This window comes from Triticum urartu, chromosome 1 (genome assembly GCF_003073215.2).
Source record: "Triticum urartu cultivar G1812 chromosome 1, Tu2.1, whole genome shotgun sequence".
Classification (NCBI taxonomy): domain Eukaryota; kingdom Viridiplantae; phylum Streptophyta; class Magnoliopsida; order Poales; family Poaceae; genus Triticum; species Triticum urartu.
Genome location: NC_053022.1, coordinates 216234144 through 216258414, shown reverse-complemented (window position 1 = coordinate 216258414; position 24271 = coordinate 216234144). Strand labels below are relative to the sequence as shown.

The following is a 24271-nucleotide window of genomic DNA, read 5'->3' as shown; positions in this document are numbered from 1 at the left end:
TGAAGAACTTGTCGGAGACTTCATATCTCTCGACCCGGGCATGAGCTTGGAAAACCATTTTCAGCTCTTCAAACATCTCATATGCTCCGTGTCTCTCAAAACGTTTTTGGAGCCCCGGCTCTAAGCTGTAAAGCATGCCGCACTGAATGAGGGAGTAGTCATTGGTACGTGCCTGCCAAGCGTTCATAACGTCTTGTTCTGCAGGGAGAACAGGTGCGTCACCCAGCGGTGCTTGTAGGACATAATCTTTCTTGGCACCTATGAGGATGATCCTCAGGTTCCGGACCCAGTCCGTGTAGTTGCTGCCATCGTCTTTCAGCTTGGTTTTCTCTAGGAACGCGTTGAAGTTGAGGACTACGTTGGCCATTTGATCTACAAGACATATTGTAAATATTTTAGACTAAGTTCATGGTAATTAAGTTCATCTAATCAAATTACAATGAACTCCCACTCAGATAGACACCCCTCCAGTCATCTAAGTATAACATGATCCGAGTTAACTAGGCCGTGTCCGATCATCACGTGAGACGGACTAGTCAACGTCGGTGAACATCTTCATGTTGATCGTATCTTCTATACGACTCATGCTCGACCTTTTGGTCTTCTGTGTTCCGAGGCCATGTCTGTACATGCTAGGCTCGTCAATTCAACCTAAGTGTTTGCATGTGTAAATCTGTCTTACACCCGTTGTATGTGAACGTTAGAATCTATCACACCCGATCATCACGTGGTGCTTCGAAACAACGAACTGTCGCAACGGTGCACAGTTAGGGGGAACACTTTCTTGAAATTATTATGAGGGATCATCTTATTTACTACCGTCGTTCTAAGTAAACAAGATGCAAAAAACATGATAAACATCACATGCAATCAAATAATAATAGTGACATGATATGGCCAATATCACATAGCTCCTTTGATCTCCATCTTGGGGCTCCATGATCATCTTGTCACCGGCATGACACCATGATCTCCATCATCATGATCTCCATCATCGTGTCTCCATGAAGTTGCTCGCCAACTATTACTTCTACTACTATGGCTAACACGTTTAGCAATAAAGTAAAGTAATTTACATGGCGTTTCTCAATGACACGCAGGTCATACAAAAAATAAAGACAACTCCTATGGCTCCTGCCGGTTGTCATACTCATCGACATGCAAGTCGTGATTCCTATTACAATAGCATGAACATCTCATACATCACATATATATCATTCATCATTCATCACAACTTTGGCCATATCATATCACAAAGCACTTGCTGCAAAAACAAGTTAGACGTCCTCTAATTGTTGTTGCAAGTTTTACGTGGCTGAAGTAGGGTTCTAGCAAGAACGTTTTCTTACCTACGTGAAAGCCACAACGTGATTTGTCAACTTCTATTTACCCTTCATAAGGACCCTTTTCATCGAATCCGCTCCAACTAAAGTGGGAGAGACAGACACCCGCCAGCCACCTTATGCAACTAGTGCATGTCAGTCGGTGGAACCGGTCTCACATAAGCGTATGTGTAAGGTTGGTCCGGGCCGCTTCATCCCACAATACCGTTGAAGCAAGATAATACTAGTAGCGGCAAGAAAGTTGACAACATCAACACCCACAACAAATTGTGTTCTACTCGTGCAAAGAGAACTACGCATAGACCTAGCTCATGATGCCACTGTTGGGGAACGTTGCAGAAAACAAAAATTTTCCTACGGTTTCACCAAGATCCATCTATGAGTTCATCTAGCAACGAGTGATCGGATGCATCTACATACCTTTGTAGATCGCAAGCGGAAGCGTTCAAAGAACGGGGATGAGGGAGTCGTACTCGACGTGATCCAAATCACCGGAGATCCTAGCGCCGAACGGACGGCACCTCCACGTTCAACACACGTACGGTCAGCGTAACGTCTCCTTCTTCTTGATCCAGCAAGGGGAGAGGAGAGGTTGAGGAAGATGGCTCCAACAGCAACACGACGGCGTGGTGGTGGTGGAGCTACAGTACTCCGGCAGGGCTTCGCCAAGCACTATGGAGGAGGAGGATGTGTTGGAGAGGGAGAGGGAGGCACCAAAGGCGTGGTGTGAGAGGCCCTCCTTCCCCCACTATATATAGGGAGCCTAGGGGGGGCGCCGGCCCTAGGAGATCCAATCTCCTAGGGGGGCGGCGGCCAAGGGAGGAATCCCTCCTCCCCAAGGCACCTAGGAGGTGCCTTTCCCCTTTGGGACTCTTCCCTTCCTTATCTCTTGGCGCATGGGCCTCTTGGGGCTGGTGCCCTTGGCCCATATGGGCCAAGGCGCACCCCCTACAGCCCATGTGGCCCCCCGGGGCAGGTGGCCCCACCCGGTGGACCCCCGGGACCCTTCCGGTGGTCCCGGTACAATACCGGTGACCCCGAAACTTGTCCCGATGGCCGAAATGGCACTTCCTATATATAATTCTTTACCTCCAGACCATTCCGGAACTCCTCGTGACGTCCTGGATCTCATCCGGGACTCCGAACAACATTCGGGTTACTGCATATACATATCCCTACAACCCTAGCGTCACCGAACCTTAAGTGTGTAGACCCTACGGGTTCGGGAGACATGTAGACATGACCGAGATCGCTCTCCGGTCAATAACCAACAGCGGGATCTGGATACCCATGTTGGCTCCCACATGCTCCTCGATGATCTCATCGGATGAACCACGATGTCGAGGATTCAAGCAACCCCGTATACAATTCCCTTTGTCAATCGGTATGTTACTTGCCCGAGATCTGATCGTCGGTATCCCAATACCTCGTTCAATCTCGTTACCGGCAAGTCACTTTACTCGTACCGTAATGCATGATCCCGTGACCAGACACTTGGTCACTTTGAGCTCATTATGATGATGCATTACCGAGTGGGCCCAGTGATACCTCTCCGTCATATGGAGTGACAAATCCCAGTCTTGATCCGTGTCAACCCAACAGACACTTTCGGAGATACCCGTAGTATACCTTTATAGTCACCCAGTTACATTGTGAAGTTTGGTACACCCAAAGCACTCCTACGGTATCCGGGAGTTACACGATCTCATAGTCTAAGGAAAAGATACTTGACATTGGAAAACTCTAGCAGACGAACTATACGATCTTGTGCTATGTTTAGGATTGGGTCTTGTCCATCACATCATTCTCCTAATGATGTGATCTCGTTATCAATGACATCCAATGTCCATAGTCAGGAAACCATGACTATCTGTTGATCAACGAGCTAGTCAACTAGAGGCTTACTAGGGACATGTTGGTGTCTATTATTCACACATGTATTACGATTTCCGGATAACACAATTATAGCATGAATAAAAGACAATTATCATGAACAAGGAAATATAATAATAATGCTTTTATTATTGCCTCTAGGGCATATTTCCAACACCATCACCTCATCATCATCCCTGTAAGCTGAGGTCCCGGAAGTGGCAGCGCTAACAATTCCAAAGTTCATCCAGTTAAAACAAGAAAAACAAACAGCGCAGAGCGTCGAGTGAATACAAGGAGAGACACTCACGCGGAGGCGACAGGGATATCGATCTTGATCTTTGGCAGCGCCTTCCGAGTCTTCGGCTCTGCAACTTTGGGGTGTTTTGGCGTCTTCTCAGTCGGGGTTGGTGAAGAGACCCGAGGACGCTTCGAAGACCGGCCAGCCTGAGCAGTTGCCTTGTCGCGGGCACTCGGCCGTTCTTGGTCAAGCTTGGATCGTCTCTCTATGCGAGGAGGCGACTCGACTTCTTCCCCATCACTTGAGTCGTCACTTCCACCATCCCCTTCACCATCAGAAGTCCACTCGCCACTTTCGCCATCACTCGCCTCGCCTTCCAGAGCTTGCTCTTGCTCCCCGTTGGGCATCGAATACATTTCAGTAATGGCCTAAAAGAAAGCAGGGAGAACAAAGTCAGTCGACGCAATACAGACAGCTGCGCGAGTGAATTCGGATTACAAGCAAAAACTCAGAATCAGACCTGCTCTGGTGCACGCGACTGGTCGAATGGGAGAACTCTCCTGGCTCCTCTGGGATTGTCCTTGTTCCCGGTAATGCTCGACAGCCACTTCTCCAGCGTGTCGTCATCGACCTCCTCCGAGTAGATCCGATTGGAGTCTTTTAGACCCGAATACATCCACATCGGGTGGTCTCGGGCTTGAAGAGGCTGGATGCGCCGCTGAAGGAAGACCTCCAAGAGATCCATACCAGTGATCCCGTCACGAATGAGCTGGACCACTCGGTTGACCAACACCTTCACTTGCGCCTTCTCCTCCGGGAGCACCTTCAAAGGGGAGGGTTTTTCCACTCGGTCCATGGTAAAGGGAGGGAGGCCAGTCGATTGCCCTGGCGTCGACTGGTCCTTGCAGTAGAACCAGGTCGACTGCCATCCGTGAACTAAATCGGGAAGAATCATGGCCGGAAAGGAGCTTTTTCCCCTCGTCTGGATGCCAAGACCCCCACACATCTGGATCACTTGGGTCCTCTCGTCACTCGGATTAGCCTTTTTCACTGTCTAGGAGCGACAAGTGAAAATATGCTTGAAAAGACCCCAGTGAGGTCGACAACCCAAGAAGTTCTCACACAAGGAAATGAACGCGGCAAGATAAACGATTGAGTTGGGGGTAAAATGGTGGAGTTGAGCCCCAAAGAAGTTCAGAAACCCTCGGAAGAAAGGATGAGGAGGCAAGGAAAACCCACGGTCGACGTGGGTGGCAAGAAGAACACGCTCACCCTCCCGGAGTTGCGGCTCGGATTCCTTCCCCGGAAGCCGCACCGAGTTGTAGGGGATCAGCCCTCCCTCGGCCAGGTCGTCGAGGTCTTCTTGGGAGATCCTCGAGTGGATCCAGTCGCCCTGGATCCAACCCTTCGGCAGGCCAGTCCGCGAGGAAGATCCGCCCCGGCTCGTCGCCTTCCCCTTTGACCTCGCCGTCGCCTTCTTTGCCCGCTCCAGAGCCGCTGTCTTCTCCTTCACCATTGTCGCCGACGAGACGCGTGTGGCGCGGTGGCGCTGGAGCGAGAGCGAGCGCAGAGAAGAGGCGTGAGGAGGAAAAGAGATAATGGGGCGCACTGTTCGGGAGACTCCGGTCCAACGCCTTATATGAGGCCGCTTCCGAGTGGCTGACAGGTAGGCCTAGATGGCTTTGTCAAAACCCGTAACGACCGCACGAGTGATACGTGGCGAAAAAGGTGGCGCGGGGATCGGGGCGGCTCCGCTCTATCTCGTCCGATTACTGCGGCCTCCCCCGTCCCCCGCGCTTCCCAAAATTCGGATCCCACTAAATCTGCGGGCAGCAAATAACTTGTCAGACCAAAGATCTCCTCCGCACCGTCACTCGGAGCCTTACAAGTAAAGAAACTCACTCGGCGAAGAATTAAGAATGGATCAAGGCGACTGAAAAGGGAGTTGCTGTCATCACTCAGGTCCGTTGATCCGAAACAAGATATGCTCACGGCATAAAAAACGAGTCGGAGAAGTCCTCAACTCCTTCCCACTCAAACCTCGATCCATTCGGGGGCTAATGATGAAGCTATGTACCTAGGGTAGGGTCACGGACCTGTCTTAACTGCCCTACCCAAGGACGCCTCTAGAATAAATCACCTTTCAATCGACTTGGAGGTGTTCCACTCGACAGACTCAAAGACATTCGACCAAGAAGCAATTACTCGACCAAGATCCAACCACTCGACGGCCAGGAAACCTAAAGTCACTCCGCACGCTAACGGTCGGTCATTAAGTAGCTTTTATGGTCATCATAGCACTTTATTACTAGCGTTATCAGTAACGCCCTACCTTAATGTACATTGAACCCTTCGTAACGGGGGCTGGCCGGGGTCCTGGCGCACTCTATATAAGCCACCCCCTCCTCCGAGACAAGGGTTCGCACCTCTGTAACTCATACACACATAATCCAGTCGACCGCCTCCGGGCTCCGAGACGTAGGGCTTTTACTTCCTCCGAGAAGGGCCTGAACTTGTAAACCTTGCGTCCTTACAACCTCTTCATAGCTAAGACCTCGCCTCTCCATACTTACCCCCCTACATCACTGTCAGAGTTAGAACCATGACAGATGAGGCAACAACACCTCTTCGACCGACACATCATCTAGAGCGTCAGTGAATAGGCACCGTCCAACACCAGCAGGGTGCGGCGGCGAGCATGCTTGCCAGAAGAAATGCCTTACACTATATCTTTCGGAGAACATCCTATGTCAGAATCAAAAAGAACAGTAATCGGAACAAAAATGATCAACCTGCCTTGGGAAGAGAGCTTTATTGTTTTATCGTAAGAGCATGGTTAATAGTACAACCCACAATGGGATATGTGAAGTTAATAGCCCGCTAATACAATAGTGAGTCATATTTGTATGCTATGTCATTAATACATGGTCCACCTTTTTCTCTGACAAAAGTTGTTAAAACACATGCTACAACCAGGTGTAAGTTTATAGTCTGCTTTTTTCTCTTTCTTTCAACCAGGTAAAAAAAATCTAATATAGCATTTCTTATGGTCAGTTTATATATACTTGCTTTGAGAGAAAATTGCTTTTGGAGGTCGAGCTCCCTCGAGGCATCCCTTGTAAAATTCAAAATTCGTCAAAACTCATATTCTTTACATTTTTTTTTGAAAAATACAGATATACATAGAGGCATAACGTACATGTGTGCAAATTTTTAGGAGAAAATACGTTGAAATGAGAGTTGTGAAAAAAATATAGGGCTTTTCAACACATGATACTATTCATCCTCAAAGCCCAGAAATTTGTCTTTTTTGCACAGGTCGCATTTCAAAATATTTCATCTTGCATTTTTACACACTTATACATTTAATCCTTTTATATTGCATAATTGTTTTCAGAATCTTTTTTTAATTAGAAAGTTTGAATTTCAAAATTTTAAAAGATAAAGGGCTCCATGCATAGTTTAAAAAACCGGAGCGGACCGGCGGTCGAATCGGAAAAAACCGAGACCGGCGGCCTCAACGATTGTTTAAGCTAATAAGACCGTTCTGCAATCAGATCGGAGAAAACCGATGAAAAAACCAGGCCATTGAACCGGGAAAAAACAGGATTTTTTAATAGAAATTGGGAGAAGTGGAATTCAATCCCAGAACGTGTGAGCAGTACGCAGGAATGCCCATGGCCCAATAACCAACTCGGTTATGTTACTTTGTTGTCCACTACATGAAAATAATTTTATTTGACCATTGTTTCACACTATATTAGTACATATATTACTCAACATATATTATTTTATTGCTTAAAAACCGACAATCGAACCGGTGAACCGGCGGTCCGACCGGTAAAAACCTGAACCGACAACCTTTCTGGTTCAATTTCCGGTTTGGTTTTTTAAACTATGGCTCCATAGAGCCCCGTCACCCAAATGCCCTACTCTGCTCTGAGGATACTTTTCTCCATGCCACGAAAAGAAACGCGAGAAGTTTTACTACCTCCGCACTGGTTTCTTAGTTTTCTTCGTTTTTTGTGCCAAAATTTGATCATAGATTTAATTGACAAAATGTTAATGCATGTCATAAAAATTATATCGTTGGATTCGTATATGAACATAGTTTTTAATGATACTATTTTTTGCGACCCGCAAAAAACATTTTGTTAATTAAATCTATAGTTAAAATTTGACACAAAATACTAAGAAAACCAATAAAGGAGAAAGAACGTGACATGCACGCACGCCACACGTTGGTGGTGCCCTCGTACTCGTGGCCGGCGACTCAGCAGCTGCAAATGCTAGGAGAAAGACCCAAATTGAACAAAACCCAACTCCAAAGTCCAAAGTGAGTCCAAACACGAGGAGTAGCCAGTGAACCAGAGAAACCTCCGACCCCACCGCCTTCTTCTCCAGTCTTCCCCCTCACCTCACACCCGGAAGTTCGGATCAGCACCGAGCAGCAGCACGCTGGCAGTGAGTGGGAGCCTTCCAGTGGAAGGAGTCTTCCAATGGCGGCCACCTCCTCCTCTTTCTTCGCCCCGCCCCCCGCGGCTCTGCTTCGCCACGGCGCTTCTCCCCGTCTTACCGCCGCGGCCTCCCCCTCCTCCTCCTTCCGCTGCCACGGCCGACTCCAGCGCCCGTCTGTTCGAGTCCCCCGCCGCCGCCCAGCGATCCCAGCGGCCGCCCGACCCGTGAGCATCGCCTCTCCCCCTCCTATTCGCTTGGAACGCGTCATCAGAGCTTCTTAGTCATCTTGTTGCTCTCCGTCTACTTGGACAGCCGATTCACGACTCGGGTCAACCCTAGCTGTTCGCCGCGTTCGAGATTGATGCGATCGGTGCCTCATCGCAGTTTTTCCTTTATGGACTTCATTCATATCTCATGATATTTTCCTGCGGGAGGTGCTGAACTGCTGATTTCCTGTTCTGTGCGCTGTGTGCTTCGTAGGTGAGGTTTTGCGTCAATGGTGTCTATGGGTGGCCGGCGGTACTCAGGGGTTGGACTAAAAGGGGGTCGAGAAAGTGTTTATGCGCCGCTGGGGCACATGACGACGCTGTGAATCAAGTTGGCGAGGATGCCGACCACGACGACGACGGAGTCCGTGTTTCCAATGAGGCCCTCCGCGCCACCATCCGGAAGAGCAGAGAGGTGCTGGCGATGCACAGAGATCTACTTGATCAGGTATCCTTTGCACGTTTCGTTTCTCGAATCAAATGCATTTCTTCTTCATGCTCTCATCTGGTGGGTCACTTTAAAAAATGTTAGTATTCATTTTTTCAAAATATTGTTACCCAACATTTCTGTCTGAAGCTCTAATCCAGCTCATGGCACGGCTACAACGATTAGTGAGACTAAACTGCCTAGTGGATTTTGTTAAGGACATAGCATTATCACATCGCATGACCTTCCTTCATATATAAATGTCTTTTAGGTACATGTACGGGAGCACTTTTGTTAAAATGATAAATGCGGATATGAACGTCCTAAACTATGTCTTACTTTTAGTCCGTGGATCACCCATTAAGCTCCTCAATTACACTGAAAAATGCTAGACCTCCAAGTGAAGTCAAAATGGCATACCCTTGCCGTCCGCCGTGCCTCCCGGAAGTTGAACTAGTAACTCTTTTTAGCCTGAATTTTGAACGCTAGACTGAACCGCATGTGCATTCTAAGCAACGGTTTGTGCACAACTGGAATGGTTACAGTTCTGAGGAACATGGTTGTCAGGGGTAGCTGGTGGTAACAGCCTAACAGGGTCTGTGTTACCAGTGAGTAATTTGCACCACCACCTTTAGAAGGAAACAAGAAAGGCTGACACACAGAATCTACTGCGTAAGGTGTCAATTTAACACTCTTGCTGGAATCGGAAATGTGTCTGAATACATATTGGTTACAGATTGGAATGCACAATATCTTTGTGAATAACCTTGCGGTGTACTTTTTAACTATCCATGCTCATCATTAGCCCATTTCTGGAATTATTAGTGCTCTTACATTTATGTTTGCATGAATGATATGGAATTCACATTACATTATGTATGTGTTACTGTTTATCTACTTGAATTAAAACCATACTATGTGGAGCTCATTCATCTATGGTGTAATTTATAATTTGTGGAACCATCATGGATTGAATTGTAATACACTGCCAGCTTATTCAGATATCAGAAAAGAAGAAGCTCATCTCTGTTATTGAGGCCAGCTCCATTCATAATGGGCAAGAGCCATTCAGTGGTAGTCCCTTTTCACGCTCGGATGCAGTTTCAGAGGGTGAAGAGATTGGCTATGATCTTCAGATGTACCTTGACAGGCGTTCACAGAAATCCGAAATCCGTTCAACTCATGGAGAATCTATTAGTGTCCAGCATGAATACTATGGAAGTTTAGAAGACAAACTTTCCTACACTGATGTTAATGGATCATATAGCAAGGTCAGCTATGTTCACTATCTGTACAAAACTTTCTCTAGTGCTGCTACTAACGTATATGAACCACAATCTGTTAATGGTATGGAGCAGGATTATGAAAAGGGACACTCAGTTACTGAGGAAATAAATGACAATTCATCTTCTTCGGCCGCTGTAGATGTTATGAATATCATATTGGTAGCTGCAGAATGTGCTCCTTGGTCGAAAACAGGCAAGAACGATTTAATAAAGCTTCGTTTTTTCAAGCTTTTCTATTTGTAAAATTCCAGATTCAAACTTAGCACCTCTAGGATGGAGAACCGGAGAATGTGGCCCGAAAATAATACCCCTTTTGGTTATATTCCCGGTGCTAATTAAGTATTTCTCAGGGGTGTATAATTTCCTTTTTGGTGCAAAATGTTCTGGTTTACATATTGGAGGATATGTATTTTATGCTCTAGTTTCTCACCTTAATATTTCCACGAGTGTTACCTATTCAAGTTATATGTGTGTTCACATCTGTAGTTACTGGTAACAGCTATAATTGAGGAAGAATAGGAGAAACACGGAGGGTATGTGTGCATGCATACTAAGTTATCCTATTGCTCATCAAGACAACTGCAGTGATACCTGAAGGAACAAGAAGAACACACACACGCGCACACCCCCACACCTACTAGCTACTGGCCTACTACTATTTTAAATAGCACATCATAGCGGAAAAGGGGCCGTCGACTCATTGCCACTATTTAATGGCTGCTGTAGTCTTGATAATGTTTTGCCGTCGGAGCAGCATCACCTGAGACCTATTCGAATGGATCACTATAGAATCTTTTATTCTTGTCAGGGCCTTCCCTACAGTTTCTCTTCTAAACTACAAAATTGGAAGCAAGCTTGGCTACTTTCTGGCTGGCTCTGTCATCTTAGAAAAAATTGCGCTAGTAGCTTGTAGGTACTCCTCGCTTAGTACACCAAGTATTAGGACATGGATTTAACCATAGGAATGAATTTATTTATCATCACGTAATGTTTAGAAGAGTCACGGTTTCTACAAAACTTTTTCCTTCATAACTAGACGAATTAGATATTTGTTCTTGTCAGGCTGTCGCCCGGAGCATTGGCTTGCACTGTCCTCGTAGTCAAGTCAGACACGAAAAAAACAAAGTTTCTCAGTCATTGAGTAGGTGTTCACAGAAAGCAAGGCACGACGGATTTTGTTTGGATGTGATCTACGTGGATGCCCAGCAAATCCTTATATCTGGATAGTCTTTTCCTCTTGGTAAAAGGAGCATGCATGCTATACCTTGGAATTGGATATTCAGAAAAGCATCCGACATGTCCGATTGAAATCAACTCCTAAACCATTAACATCACAGGCCCATGTTGCTTGCACTTAAGTAGAACTACATTTCAGTTTTCCATCTAAAGAGGATTTTTTTCAGTTATTCGATAGCCCCTTCCACCCCCTCCAAAAAAAAGTTAAAGGAGCTTCACCAAATGATACCGTACTCCCAAGTGGTGCCTCATTCTTGAGTTTGGCGCCCATCCTGAGCCATAAGTTCCCGATTCATCTCTTGAGCTCCTATGCATGTTTACTTCTCCTACAAGATAAATTCAGAAGTATTTAACAAGTTAAATGGTCCATCCATGCCTTTTGTTGAAATCTATAGCTGTCCATGTTTCTCTACTTCATTGAAACCGACTCTGTAAAGGCTTATGAGGTTTTAACATGAATATCTTAAAGGGATTTCTTTGCAAGAAAAAAAGGGTTAGCTTCTGCTAATTGTTAGTACACATTGTTTTGTTTCTATTTTTGGAGGTCGTAAGAAATCTGTGCAGATGTTATCATTAAGCTGAAAATCAGTTTGGTAATCAGAAGAGTGAGCACAAATTCATTGCTCTATAGTCTATAATATACTCCCTCCGTCCCATAATATAAGATGTTATTACAACCAATATATGAGTGTATTGGTTGTAGTAACATCTTACATTATGAGACGGAGGGAGTAATAAGTATGCATAGCTGCACATGATTTCAAACCTGAAGACACTGCTAATTTTCGTTTCTAATGGCTTGCTAAGGGAGCTGTGTTAGAATAAATCCGAGGCATACCGTCGATCATCCGAGGACCAAGCAACCAGACGAGCACGACACCGAGATTTGTTAACGAGGTTCACCGATATGGCTATATCCCCGGGGCCTGACTACGGGCGCTCCTCCCCGTGACACCGTCACAATACCGCACACCGGCCACCCGGGCGCCGGCACACGCCGCCGGCTCCCCCTGCGTACCTGTGCTATTATGTTGGCATAGGTTACATCGTGTGTCTACCCTCACTATATATGAGAGGCCTAGGATACAAGTGTCCTACTTGGACACGACACCATATCCTATCTAAACACAATACAACTACAAGTCCAACTGTAACCTACCTTATACACAATATTCGACACAACTCTAACAAACTCCACCTTGGCGAATATTCTCCACCACCTTGAGTTCGTCAATGCATCAAACTTCCATGTACATTGGACTTGAGCTTATCCCATGAGCACCGCTGCTACTCCAAAGACTCCATATGACTCCACCTGCAACTTGTAGTCCCTTCTTTTCTTGACCACAGCCAATGCTCGAGCAAAATTAAGTTCCTCTTTACTCTAGTCTGTGCTCCCAACTTCCAAAGTATCCGTCCAACGCCATCACACACTGATCACTGACCTGCGTGAAAGTGAACAACTCACATATTGGGTGTCACACGTAAGAGTTACCTGAACTCAACATCACCGCTCCTTTCTTGACCGCCTGTCTGAAACTTGAAGGAATTTCACCGTTGCTTATAGTCATCCCGAGTCAAATTCGCAGTTGTCTCACCACATGTATGACCATCAGAGCCCTGGCCCGTCTCCATGCCCCGTGCATACCGCACGCCTCGCCGCTATTACCGCGTCGAGCCTCCGCTGTCCCGGTCGACTCTCAAGGGTCGCGAAACCACACCACTCAACCCCCACTGCAGAGTACCATCGATCATCACCGACCGATGACGCGTTTCACGCTTCCATCAGACCACCGGGTTCCAGTCCGAACTGCGTGTCACTCGCTTTTCCCCACTGAATAGGCTTCGATTCTTTGGTTCCTTACACCGTAGCCCCTCAATCCAGCTCCACCTTCAACATGACTCCATGGTAGATGATCGGTCCACCCTCGTGCCCCGTCGACTTCAAGCTCTCATGTGCACCGTCTTGAATCAACCCCGCGCCATAGTCTTGTCGAAACCACACAAGCCTCGGGCATGTGCACCACGTGTTTCCACGCCCAGAAGTCGGTCACCATCAGCATCACGCTCTTATGGCATCGTCGCCGATTCCACCACCGTCTTCTGTACCAACCAACATCCAAGTCGATCCGTCAGACTATCTAGTCTGACCCAGCCGAACTTGTCCGACTGCAACCATGCTCCACCCTGCATCGTGTCCGTCCGCACATCTCTACGCATTGCTTGACGCCCTGTGTTTGCATGATCCTGCCACGGCGCACTCCAGGCTCCTCCAAGCCTTATGCGTGTGCTGTCGTCCTTAACGTACACGCACCAAGCACTCTTAGCAAACATGACCCACAAGAGAAATTTCCATGCAAACCTGACCAAGTGATCCCTCCACACAATTCCTTCTCTTGTCTTGGTCCACTAATAGCTCCTCCATGCACGCACAAGAACTGCACTTTTTTTTTTCTCAAACAAATCTCACGGTATCCTTGGCTTTGCACATTCTGCAGCTTCCTGCATGCACTCGTCCACAGCTTCCTGCACGCATGCCACACACGCCGGCCTCACCAGCCGTCCCAGCCGCGTGCGCCGTGGCCTATTCCGTCGCTCGCCTTGCATCCTGCGCAGCCACACCAGCCACCTTGGGCCGCCTTAGCCACACGCCTGCAGGCCCCTCCTGGGCCTTAGCGTGCCTTGCACAAGCCAGCCCCGCCTGGCAACTTGCCGATGCCACTCGTCGCCACGGGATTCCTGCCACTGCACAGCTGATCCGCGTGTACCACGCGCCGACCGATTCGATCGAACCGATCTCGCCGAGTCCTCTCGAACATGCCGCCACCGCTTCAATCGACTGAACCGATCTAGCCGCCCGCTGATGCAACTCACCAATGCTGCCTGATGCTTATCCTGATCTCGTCGATAGCGCACCCAACGACCACCGTGGAACATCTTCCGCACATCGTCTTTGTACCGAAACTTGACGACGATCCATCCTCTAGATCAATGATCCGCGACCTCCTTGAACCTTGCTCACTTGTTAGAATAAATCCGAGGCACACCGTCGATCATCCGAGGACCAAGCAACCAGACGAGCACGACACCGAGATTTGTTAACGAGGTTCACCGATATGGCTATATCCCCGGGGCCTGACTACGGGCGCTCCTCCCCGTGACACCGTCACAATACCGCACACCGGCCACCCGGGCGCCGGCACACGCCGCCGGCTCCCCCTGCGTACCTGTGCTATTATGTTGGCATAGGTTACATCATGTGTCTACCCTCACTATATATGAGAGGCCTAGGATACAAGTGTCCTACTTGGACACGACACCATATCCTATCTAAACACAATACAACTACAAGTCCAACTGTAACCTACCTTATACACAATATTCGACACAACTCTAACAAGCTGTAACCATGTTTTTAATCTCCTGCAGGTGGACTTGGGGATGTTGCCGGAGCTTTGCCTAAGGCTTTGTCAAAGAGAGGTCATCGTGTCATGGTATGTTTCTAGAAGCCGTCTTATGATGATATTGTAAATAGAGACTCAACTAAGCTGCTGACAGTTGGTAAATGCCGCAAGTCAACATGGAAGATAAGCAGATGCTGCTTAATGTTCATGAAGTAGCATATTAATCCAGTAGATGACCTAAAATTCAAAAATTATGTCGCCAAATGACCTAGGTATCATGATGTTTGTGCCTAGTAAAATTTGAATGAATAAATATTTCATGAGTATAATCAATTGTGGCAATCATTTGATTTGGTCTTCAATGTAAAATGAGCCATTAACATAAGAGTAAATTCCATATTTTACCCCTAAGTTGCAGGTTTGTGACAGATTTTACCCCATTTAAGAGAAAGTATTCCATTTAACCAAACTCCTGCCAGTTTTTACCCTTCTAAATCTTCTAGCGCTTTCACAAGTCGGACATACATATCATTGTTTATATGGCGCGCCACGAAGATGATATATATAATATAGTTCACCGCATCTTAAATGGGGTAAATTCTGTCAAAAATATCAAACTTAGGCGTAAAAAATGGAATTAACTCTTAACAAAAAGAATGATGTATTCAGATAATTATGGTACATCTAGCATCACTTGTACACTATACCCTTCCCCACTGAGGCATGGATTAGCTTGAAGCACTAGCAAGCTGCACAACACAACTTGTTGGCATATGTCAAAATGTACTGCAGCTTAGATGACCTAAATGCTGAGCCAGTACAGAGTGGCTGTTTCAGTTGCACTGAAAAGAGATCATGTAAATCAACAGTGGGTAGCAGGTAAGGAATTAACTCAAATAGGGTAATGTAATTGGAATACATCCCTCTTTGTGTGACCTGGGGTTTATTCCTAATACATTTATTGTGGTTATGGGGTAACATAACCAAACAATTGGTCATGTATCCCCTTCACAGTAAGCAAGCATGGTACGAAATAAAGACCTTTCAACCAAACACCACCTAATTTTACATTTTCTGAGCGTCTCGATCTCCTTATAAACTACTGTCCTGTCAATTACATTTGAAGTACGTTAATACTCTTTTTCTTGGACATGCGTGGAAACCATTTCATTGGACATGAGATGGATACAAGGCCTCTTGGGTCGGGCTGCACGCAGGCAGGGGCCGGATGTCCGGGCTCAGGCCGGACTGTCTGGGGTGCAAGCCGGACATCCGGGTGCTGAAGCAGGTGCGAGGTCGGGCTGGCTGGGTGAAGGGCACGCTCCAGGTGCCGGATGTCCGGATAGCAAGGCAGACGTCCGAGTTGACGGCCGAGGCTTCTGATGCCAAGCCAGTCGTCCGGGCTGAGGCTGGACGGCTATCCAGGTGATCCTTTCGTCCGGGCTTAGCCCGGACATCGGGGTAGCAGTCCGGTCGTCCGGCTGCAAAGCAGGGGCAGCATTCTCTTCTTTTTTTTTTGCTCCTCTTCCGCCATGGCTTGGCCTTGTTCCCTTGCTTCTCCATGGTCGCGTCCTTGGTACATAGGGTCTCCGGTTGAGGTAGTAGCCATGTCTCATATGAATGTAAAGGTAGTTCAAAGAGGAGCGAGAGTTCACCTCGGTTTCAATGGCACGTGCGCGTGCTCTAGTCATCGGTCCACTTGGCACTTGGGGTGTTTGTGTAGGGTCCATGGTGATGTCCATGGGTTGCTCTGCACCAACACGCTCATGCGTTCGGTGCCGGTACTGTGCCATGTCGTGCGCCTTGAGGGGCCCACACGTGCCATGCGCCACATGCTCGCACCCCTAACCCACACATGCTTGTGTAACCATGATGGTCGTCTCTGATACCATTTTGTAACACCACCCTTTGGCTGGTAGTCATTACTCCCGGCTATCATTAGGCTCAGGATTAGCCCCACGGACCAACACGAGTCTTGCCGGCACATTTTTTCCTCACTCGTGCGCGCCCCGGGAAACTTCCAAGTCGGTCATCCATCCCCATATTGCTCTCAGCCAAGCACGCTTAACCAGAAGGTTCTTAGGAGATGAGCTTCGAGAAAAGAAGATGCATCCTTGTTACAAGAGGGCTCTTGTCTCATGCCGCCACATTGGAGGGCTCCATGGGCTACCACAACGGCGCCTCCAAGGAGAACGACGCTGTGGCGCCGCCGTCGCCGCTCAGTTTCGCTAGCCATCATCAACAATGGTTGTGGCTGGGCAAGGATTTCACCCTGGCTCTTGATCGCTGACCACAAAAGACCACCAACGCCACCATGTCCATCGGGGAGGGAGCAGGTGAGCGGGTCAGGGCAGAGACAGGGAAGCAGCTTGCTGAAGTTGTCCACCGTCGTAGACAAGGGATTAGCACACAATCACGTCTAAGGGGAGGGGAGTCACCTGCAGCACCACCAACTGGCCTGCTGCTGCCTGCCGCCTCCAGCTAGCTGCCTGCGGCTGTCAGGCCGAAGAGGTGCCCGGCAGCATGGGGGCAAGACGCCGGCCAGATCTGATGGAGCAGCGGCCACACAGATCTGGGCCACCTGTTGATCCTCGCTGGATGCTCCGCCGGGCAGCCCCGCTGGCACAGTCGACCACCCACCAAGGAGACGCAGGAGAGGACCATAGTGACACGACACAGCCAGGATACGGTGACCAAAGGATGTGGGGAAAGGCCCTGCTACGGGCTGGTACCGTCTCGCAAGTCACATTCGGCGGCTGAGCCGCTTGATCGCGGGGTGGAAGTACTTGAATGCTAAATAGACTACCTTTCAGTTGCACCTTTGGTAACTTGTTTACATGTATACATTTACAGGCGATAGTACCAATGTATGGGAACTATGAAGAACCTCGCCAAATAGGAGAACCAAAGAGGTACCAGGTCGCAGGGCAGGTGCTTTCCCCTCTTGTTCGTAATAGCTTTATCTTGTGATAGTAATAATTCCTTTTGAAAACACGTTCTTTGTACAGGATATGGAGGTAAAATATCATCATGCATACATAGATGGCGTGGATTTTGTGTTTATCCACAATCCTATCTTCCACAATGTTGAGAGTGAAATTTATGGTGGAGACCGAACAGTAAGTAATGTAATATTCTGCTTATATACTAAATTGCATATTTGCAAAAGCTGAGATGATATTTATGTTGTAGCAGCCAGTTGTCTTCTCTTTGCCTTTTGGGGTTGCTTATTATTGAGACGAGTAGGTCAATTTTTTTCTGCAGGATATCTTGAAACGAATGATCTTATTGTGCAAAGCAGCTGTAGAGGTAAATTCTCTTGCGGCTAAGCCATTTCTCTCTCCAGGCACGGACAATCCATAAGAACATGTACATTTATTTCATGGAAATAAGTACACAAACACTTAACATGTACATTAACATTGTTTTGCTCTGCTTTTTCTATGATTGGCATCTTTCTTCCTCAATATGCTAATAGAAAACGTAATGACCTTGATCTAGGCTCCATGGTGTGTTCCATGTGGTGGTTTTTGCTACGGCGATGGAAATCTTGTATTCATAGCAAATGACTGGCACACTGCATTACTGCCTGTTTATTTGAAGGCTTATTATCGTGACAATGGTTTCATGATATATGCCCGCTCTGTCCTTGTGATACACAATATAGCACATCAGGTAACGTTTCTTCCCCTTAATCTCACCTTTTATCTGATATGTATTTTAGTATTTGTCCCACACTTTTGCTATGTATTCCGTGGATTTTACATGGAAATGAGCATTCCGTGGATGTCATCAAGATGGACATGGTTTCTGGAATGCTGTTACGAGCTTTAATTTTGCCAATTCACAAACAATATATACATAGTTATTCAATAATGGAGAAATTTAAAAAATAGTCACTCATATAGCAAAACATGTAATACATCCTATCCTCACAAGGATCCAGAAAAGACGTCTTTTACTGGAGAGCACAACATATCAGTTAGTGTACATTGTCTTCATAAAAGTAGTTCCTTACAGTCACAGTTACAGATGACAACAACAGTATCAGTTACCTTATGTTGTCATTATAATTTCTTCTGTTTCCACTTTCCAGCCTTGGGTAGTTCTATAGTGTAAATTTGTAATCCTAGTCTGTTTGTTGCTTTGGTGTAACAATTGTTCTCTATCAAACATATGATCCATCAAGATGAGTTAACTTTAATTTCTGTTCCAGGGCCGTGGCCCCTTGGACGATTTCAGTTACCTGGATTTGCCCAGTAACTACTTGGACCTTTTCAAACATCACGACCCATTTGGAGGTGATCATCTAAACATATTTGCTGCTGGAATTAAAGCTGCGGACCGTTTACTTACTGTTAGCCATGGTTATGCATGGGAGCTCAAAACGCCTGAAGGTGGTTGGGGCCTTCATGGGATCATTAATGAAAGTGATTGGAAATTCCAAGGCATTGTAAATGGTATCGATACCACTGATTGGAATCCTAGGTGTGATGTCCACCTGAAATCAGATGGATACAGCAACTATTCTCTGGTAACTGTTGAAACAGGTAAAGCACAGTGTAAAGCGGCATTGCAGAAAGAGCTTGGTCTCCCGGTTCGTGGGGATGTTCCTGTGATTGCTTTCATCGGACGGCTAGACAATCAAAAAGGCGTAGACCTGATAGCAGAAGCAATGCCATGGATAGCTGGTCAAGATGTACAGGTAATACTGCTGGGTACCGGGAGGCAAGACCTTGAAGACACACTGAGGAGGCTTGAAAGCCAGCACTACGACCGTGTTAGGGGTTGGGTTGGTTTCTCTGTCAGGTTGGCTCATCGTATGACCGCAGGAACTGATATACTGTTGATGCCGTCAAGGTTCGAGCCTTGCGGGTTGAACCAGCTCTATGCAATGATGTATGGGACCGTGCCGGTGGTGCATGCGGTGGGTGGCCTTCGAGACACCGTCCAGCACTACAATCCATATGAGGAGGCTGGGCTTGGTTGGACTTTTGAAAATGCGGAAGCAAACAGGATGATCGATGCGCTGGGGCACTGCCTGAACACGTACAGGAACTACAAGTCTAGCTGGGAGGGACTCCGGAGGAGAGGGATGATGCAGGACCTAAGCTGGGACACTGCTGCTAAACGCTATGAGGAGGTTCTTGTTGCTGCCAAGTATCAGTGGTGACTGGGGAGTGGATCCACGAGCCTACTGATGGTTGTCATTCACAGACTGGAAGACACTCTTGTTGTGTGTTTGCCCAGTGTCTCAAGTTGAGCATGTTGGTTGAAACTGGAAGACGAAATCTTTCCTGTCAGAGCAACTGTTCTTTTTAGGGGCAACAATGCAACTGTTAGCCTACTTCCTAGGCGAAAGCTGCTGAAGAGGTGCTTCTTTGGAGGAGGTTTAAGCGGCACATAGAAGATTCAGCGGACAGCGGCAAACATCCTCCCTTTTGAAGGATGCATTTCTGAAGCAGCCTCTGTTTCCACAGGATGAGCTCAGTTAGATGCTTTATTTAGCTCAGTAGAGTACCTACCAGCTAGCTCGGGAATCATTGCTTGGTTTATTTGATTGATTAGCTGGGTTGTACATCCCGTCTAGGAGTTTGCTGTTGGGTTGGTCATTTCTTAGAGCAAAGTCATGTAGATAGACAGTTGTAGCATGAGGTTACCTGGTTTTGAGCGTTCCATGTAATTAGTACGTACTCCCTCCGTCCCACAATAAGTGACTCAACTTTGTACTAATTTTCTACTAAAACTATTACAAAGTTGAGTCACTTATTTTTTGGGCGGAGGGAGTACTATTTTAGTTTTTCGTTTATTCACCCTTCCCGGTGGTCTGGGTTTTGTGATGCTGCTTTATACCATGCTTGAGTCTGTAATGTTGGTCAGGGTCAGGGTCAGCCGGTGGCTTGCGTCCCGGGACATGCATGCTTCAGTTGAGGGATGTCCGTCCAATCGTCACATGCAGCGATCGTGCGTGTTGGCAAGCCCATGGGAGATGCGATGCGGGAGAAGAAGTGGTCCAGAACAGGATACAAGGTATCACCACCTGACAAGTTCCTTCTCTACTGTGAAGGGAAAGGGTTTCTAACTCCCCCGCCTCTAGGACACGCCAGCTCAAGTGTCCAACCATATAAATGTATAGGCACGTAGCCTCTGCAACCAAGCAGTGCATACTCGCCAGCTACATTCCTCAGCGACCCAACACGTTATTCAACAGGAATCAGTGATGGCCGCCCCCGCTGCCGCCCCCGGCCGCGCGTACGAGGACTTCGTGCCGCCGCACAACATGGTCACCGAGCCGGCGACCCACACCCTCTCCGTCGATCTCACCGCCGCAGGCACGCACCGCACCCCCCTACATATTAGTACCATCGCATGAGTTGTATATGCCGGGATCAGCTTGTGTTGATTTAGTTACGAGGTGCCGATTGCAGGGTACAAGAAGGAGCACATCAGGGTGCAGCTGGTCCGCAGCCACGGGCTAGTGGTCGTGCGCGGCGAGCGCGCCGTCGCGGGCAACCGCTGGAGCCGCTTCCGGCTGGAGTTCCGCGTGCCCGACGGCTGCGACCTCAAGGGCATCCACGCGAGGTTCGAGGGCGGCGTCGTGCGGGTCACCATGCCCGGGCTAAGGACGGGGCCTGCGGCCGCGGTCGGCGACGTCTCCGGCAAGCAGGTGCCCCCGGCGGCCAAGGCCGATGCTTCCGGCGTTCGAGCAGGAGACAAGGAAGATGAGAACGTGCAGAAACAGCCGGTGGAGGAGCGCGGGGCCGACGCGGTGAAAGATAGTGGCCGCCTTGATCAAGGACAAGGTACCCCTGCCGACGGCGTCCAAGGAGTGGAGGCACCGGCGCCGGCGTCAGGCCGCGGATACAGCTACCTCCCTGAACGGAGAAAGCTTGTGACCAGCGTGGTTGGCGCGGTGCTCGTCCTGTTTAGCCTTGGCATCTACGTCAGGTACAGCTTCGGCCCATGAGCTGAGGCAAGAGGTGTTAACTACTCGACGTCATTCTCTCTCTCAAAAAAAAAAAAACTACTCGACGTCAGATGAGCGATGAGCCTAAACGATTTGCCGCCAAAACATGTGCAAGTGCGATAGTGCTAAAAGCGATGCTCGGGTTGACTCAATTGTATCCTAAACCTGAACTACAGCTGCTTAAGATTCATGAATCATGACGGCTTCGTTAATCTGGTACCAACATGTACAACTTTTATTTCATTCTCTCTCTCTATATATAAGCACGCCTACAACAAATCCTCTGCTCTTGTATAAATAAGAATCAGAAGCATTCCTCCTTGTTGGCTACTTACAAATTTACACCATCCCAAATCACTATATCATAATTCTGCTTTGAGGTTCAAACTTCAAAGTAGAGTTCATAAGCAAACACCTGAACAATTTATCTGTCAGAATAAACCTAATGGCAACACGGGCGGCCCATTTCTTTCGATGATTCTGGCACTCGCAGTAACGAAAGCCCGCATTTCTTCTTGTGACGCGATGGCGTTCCCGCGCTTCCGCCCTCCGCCGGTGCAGGCTATCCCCGCCGTCGGCGGCGGCGGTTTCTCCGTGCCGCCCCGCCTCAGCCGCCTCGAGATCTCGCGCAGGTAGCTGCCTACACCGCCGCCCTTCGTCTCCTCCTGCTCCCCGGCGAGCGCGCGCGGGCATTGCTGGTATTGGAGCCCCGCGGCAGCTTGCGGCTGATGAGACGTTCTGAACCCGAGCCGATCCCCGACAGAGGAGGAGGCAGTTGAGGAAGCGGGGCTGGAGGAGCCCGACACGGATGCATCGCCGGCTGGCGGCGACCGCCGGTTCTTTCGCTGTCGGTGCCCCTTCCGGTTCTCGGTGGACGGCGATGCCGGAACCACGTCGCCCTTCGGCACGGCCTCCTTCTTCTTCTTGCCGCCGAGCGCGCCGAAGCACTTGGGCGAGGCAGACCAGCTGCGCTGAAGAGGCACCGTCTGCAACCCGACCCCGTCGCCGAGCGAGGAGGTCGATGAGGACGCGGATGGGAAGGATCCTGCCGACGACGACACGGCCGCCGCCTGGCCGCCCACGCTCGACGCCCGCGGCGACGACGAGTTTTCGTGCTTGTGACCGACGGCCGCCGACGCGTCGAGCGCCATCGTCACGGCGCAGGGGAGCAACCACGCTACGGTGATCTGGAACGTGGTGATGTAGCCACTGTGCATGGGTGTCACAGCCCTAGCTTAGTCTTGCCTGTCATTGCATAATCTCCATGCATCATGTTTACTTTCCCTCAAAAAGTTAAAATAGAGATGAGAGAACTCCCAGCATCCACTTAATCCAACTAGAGTTACTAAAATACTTTTTCAATGAACTTGAAATGCCTTTCAAAAATGTTCATCATCTTTGCTTTGGTCTAGAACCTCCGACAAAAATAGTTCATATTTTTCAAGGACAACATTGGGTCACTGAATTAAATCATATACTATTTACATTTGGGCATTTAAATGCTATATAATATTTTAAATATTCAAATATTCATGAACTAAAATGTTTACTGTTGAAAATATTTCAAACAATAGCCTTAAGCAGTTTCATAAATTTTAAGATTGTTTTGGTATTTTTAATAAAGCCCTAAAGTTACAGAATAAAAGAAAACAGAAATTAAAAGAAAGGGAGAGAGAGAAAGGACCTAGCCCACTTACCTGGCGCAGCCCACCTGGCAGCCCATTGGCCGGCCCAGCACTGTGCTGGCCCGTGCCAGTCATCGCCTACCTCTGCCAGTAGGCAGAGGAGGGACAACGCACGGCGTGCGCGGGCGCCACGCCACCAGGCTGCCTGCCTGCGTCGCCTGGCCAGCACGACGCCTCACGTCTTCTCCTCGGCGTCGCCTGGACGCCTCACTTCCCTCCTGGCTCTCTCCCTCGCCTCTCCCCGCCATGGCCGACGCAGCCGCGAGCTCGCTGCCGCAATAGCCGCGCCCACCGTGCTCCCCTCGTCTCCCCGTGCTGCCCACGATCTCCGCCGTCGCCTGCCACTTCGCCTCGACCGAGCCCCGAGCGCTCGCACGCCCCGGAGATGCCTCACCGAGCTCATCCCCGACCGCCATCGTCGGAGATCCCTCTCGACGCCCCGAGTGCCTCAGCCCCTCCCCGAGCTCGCCATTCACTCCACGACGATCCCTGTGAGCTGCCGCCCGTCCTCCACCTCTCCGTTCCCCCTTCATCTTACCCTATGCTTGAATCTCAAGACGAGATTCTTGTTTAGTGGGGGTGAGTTGTCACAGCCCTAGCTTAGTCTTGCCTGTCATTGCATAATCTCCATGCATCATGTTTACTTTCCCTCAGAAACTTGAAATGGGGACGACAGAACCCCCAGCACCCACTTAATCCAACTAGGGTTACTAAAATACTTTTTCAATGAACCTGAAATGTCCTTCAAAAATGTTCATCATCTTTGCCATGGTCTAGAACCTCTGACAAAAATGGTTCACATTTTTCTAGGACAACATTGGGTCACTGAATTAAATCATATGCTATTTGCATTTGGGCATTTAAATGCTATATAATATTTTAAATGTCCAAATATTCATGAACTAAATTTTTTACTGTTGGAAATATTCCAAACAGTAGCCTTGAGCAGTTTCATGATTTTTGAGATTGTTTTGGTATTTTTAATAAAGCCCTAAAGTTACAGAATAAAAGAAAACATAAATTAAAAGAAAGGGAGAGGAAAAAGGACCCAGCCCACTTACCTGGCGTAGCCCACCTGGCAGCCCA

General features: G+C 48.3%; 2 protein-coding genes across 8 annotated transcripts; both read left to right on the top strand.

Moving 5' to 3' along the window:
• The first annotated feature begins 7783 nt into the window (after positions 1 to 7783).
• On the top strand, positions 7784 to 20200 carry LOC125554451 (soluble starch synthase 2-1, chloroplastic/amyloplastic-like). Of its 4 annotated transcripts, none has more exons than XM_048718016.1 (10): positions 7784 to 8138; positions 8395 to 8628; positions 9600 to 9878; positions 9966 to 10086; positions 14559 to 14623; positions 17387 to 17464; positions 17542 to 17661; positions 17798 to 17842; positions 18035 to 18208; positions 18750 to 20200. In XM_048718016.1, exons 1-10 carry the CDS (start codon positions 7956 to 7958, stop codon positions 19704 to 19706), a joined length of 2256 nt encoding a protein of 751 aa, XP_048573973.1. In that variant the 5' UTR covers positions 7784 to 7955; the 3' UTR covers positions 19707 to 20200. The 4 variants fall into 4 exon arrangements, with proteins under 4 accessions (XP_048573973.1, XP_048573967.1, XP_048573976.1 ...); XM_048718019.1 differs by having other exon boundaries at positions 7786 to 8138; positions 9609 to 9878; positions 17542 to 17652; XM_048718024.1 differs by adding an exon at positions 8227 to 8284 and having other exon boundaries at positions 8004 to 8138; positions 9609 to 10086; positions 17542 to 17652.
• A 117-nt stretch (positions 20201 to 20317) lies between these two features.
• LOC125554481 (inactive protein RESTRICTED TEV MOVEMENT 2-like) lies at positions 20318 to 21719 on the top strand. Of its 4 annotated transcripts, XM_048718035.1 has the most exons (4): positions 20318 to 20563; positions 20745 to 20865; positions 20962 to 21520; positions 21558 to 21719. In XM_048718035.1, the coding sequence occupies exons 1-3, from the start codon at positions 20468 to 20470 to the stop codon at positions 21498 to 21500; spliced, it is 756 nt and encodes a 251-aa protein (XP_048573992.1). In that variant the 5' UTR covers positions 20318 to 20467; the 3' UTR covers positions 21501 to 21520; positions 21558 to 21719. The 4 variants fall into 4 exon arrangements, with proteins under 4 accessions (XP_048573992.1, XP_048573987.1, XP_048574001.1 ...); XM_048718030.1 differs by having other exon boundaries at positions 20321 to 20563; positions 20962 to 21719; XM_048718044.1 differs by having other exon boundaries at positions 20353 to 20563; positions 20641 to 20865; positions 20962 to 21719.
• The last annotated feature ends 2552 nt before the right edge of the window (positions 21720 to 24271 follow it).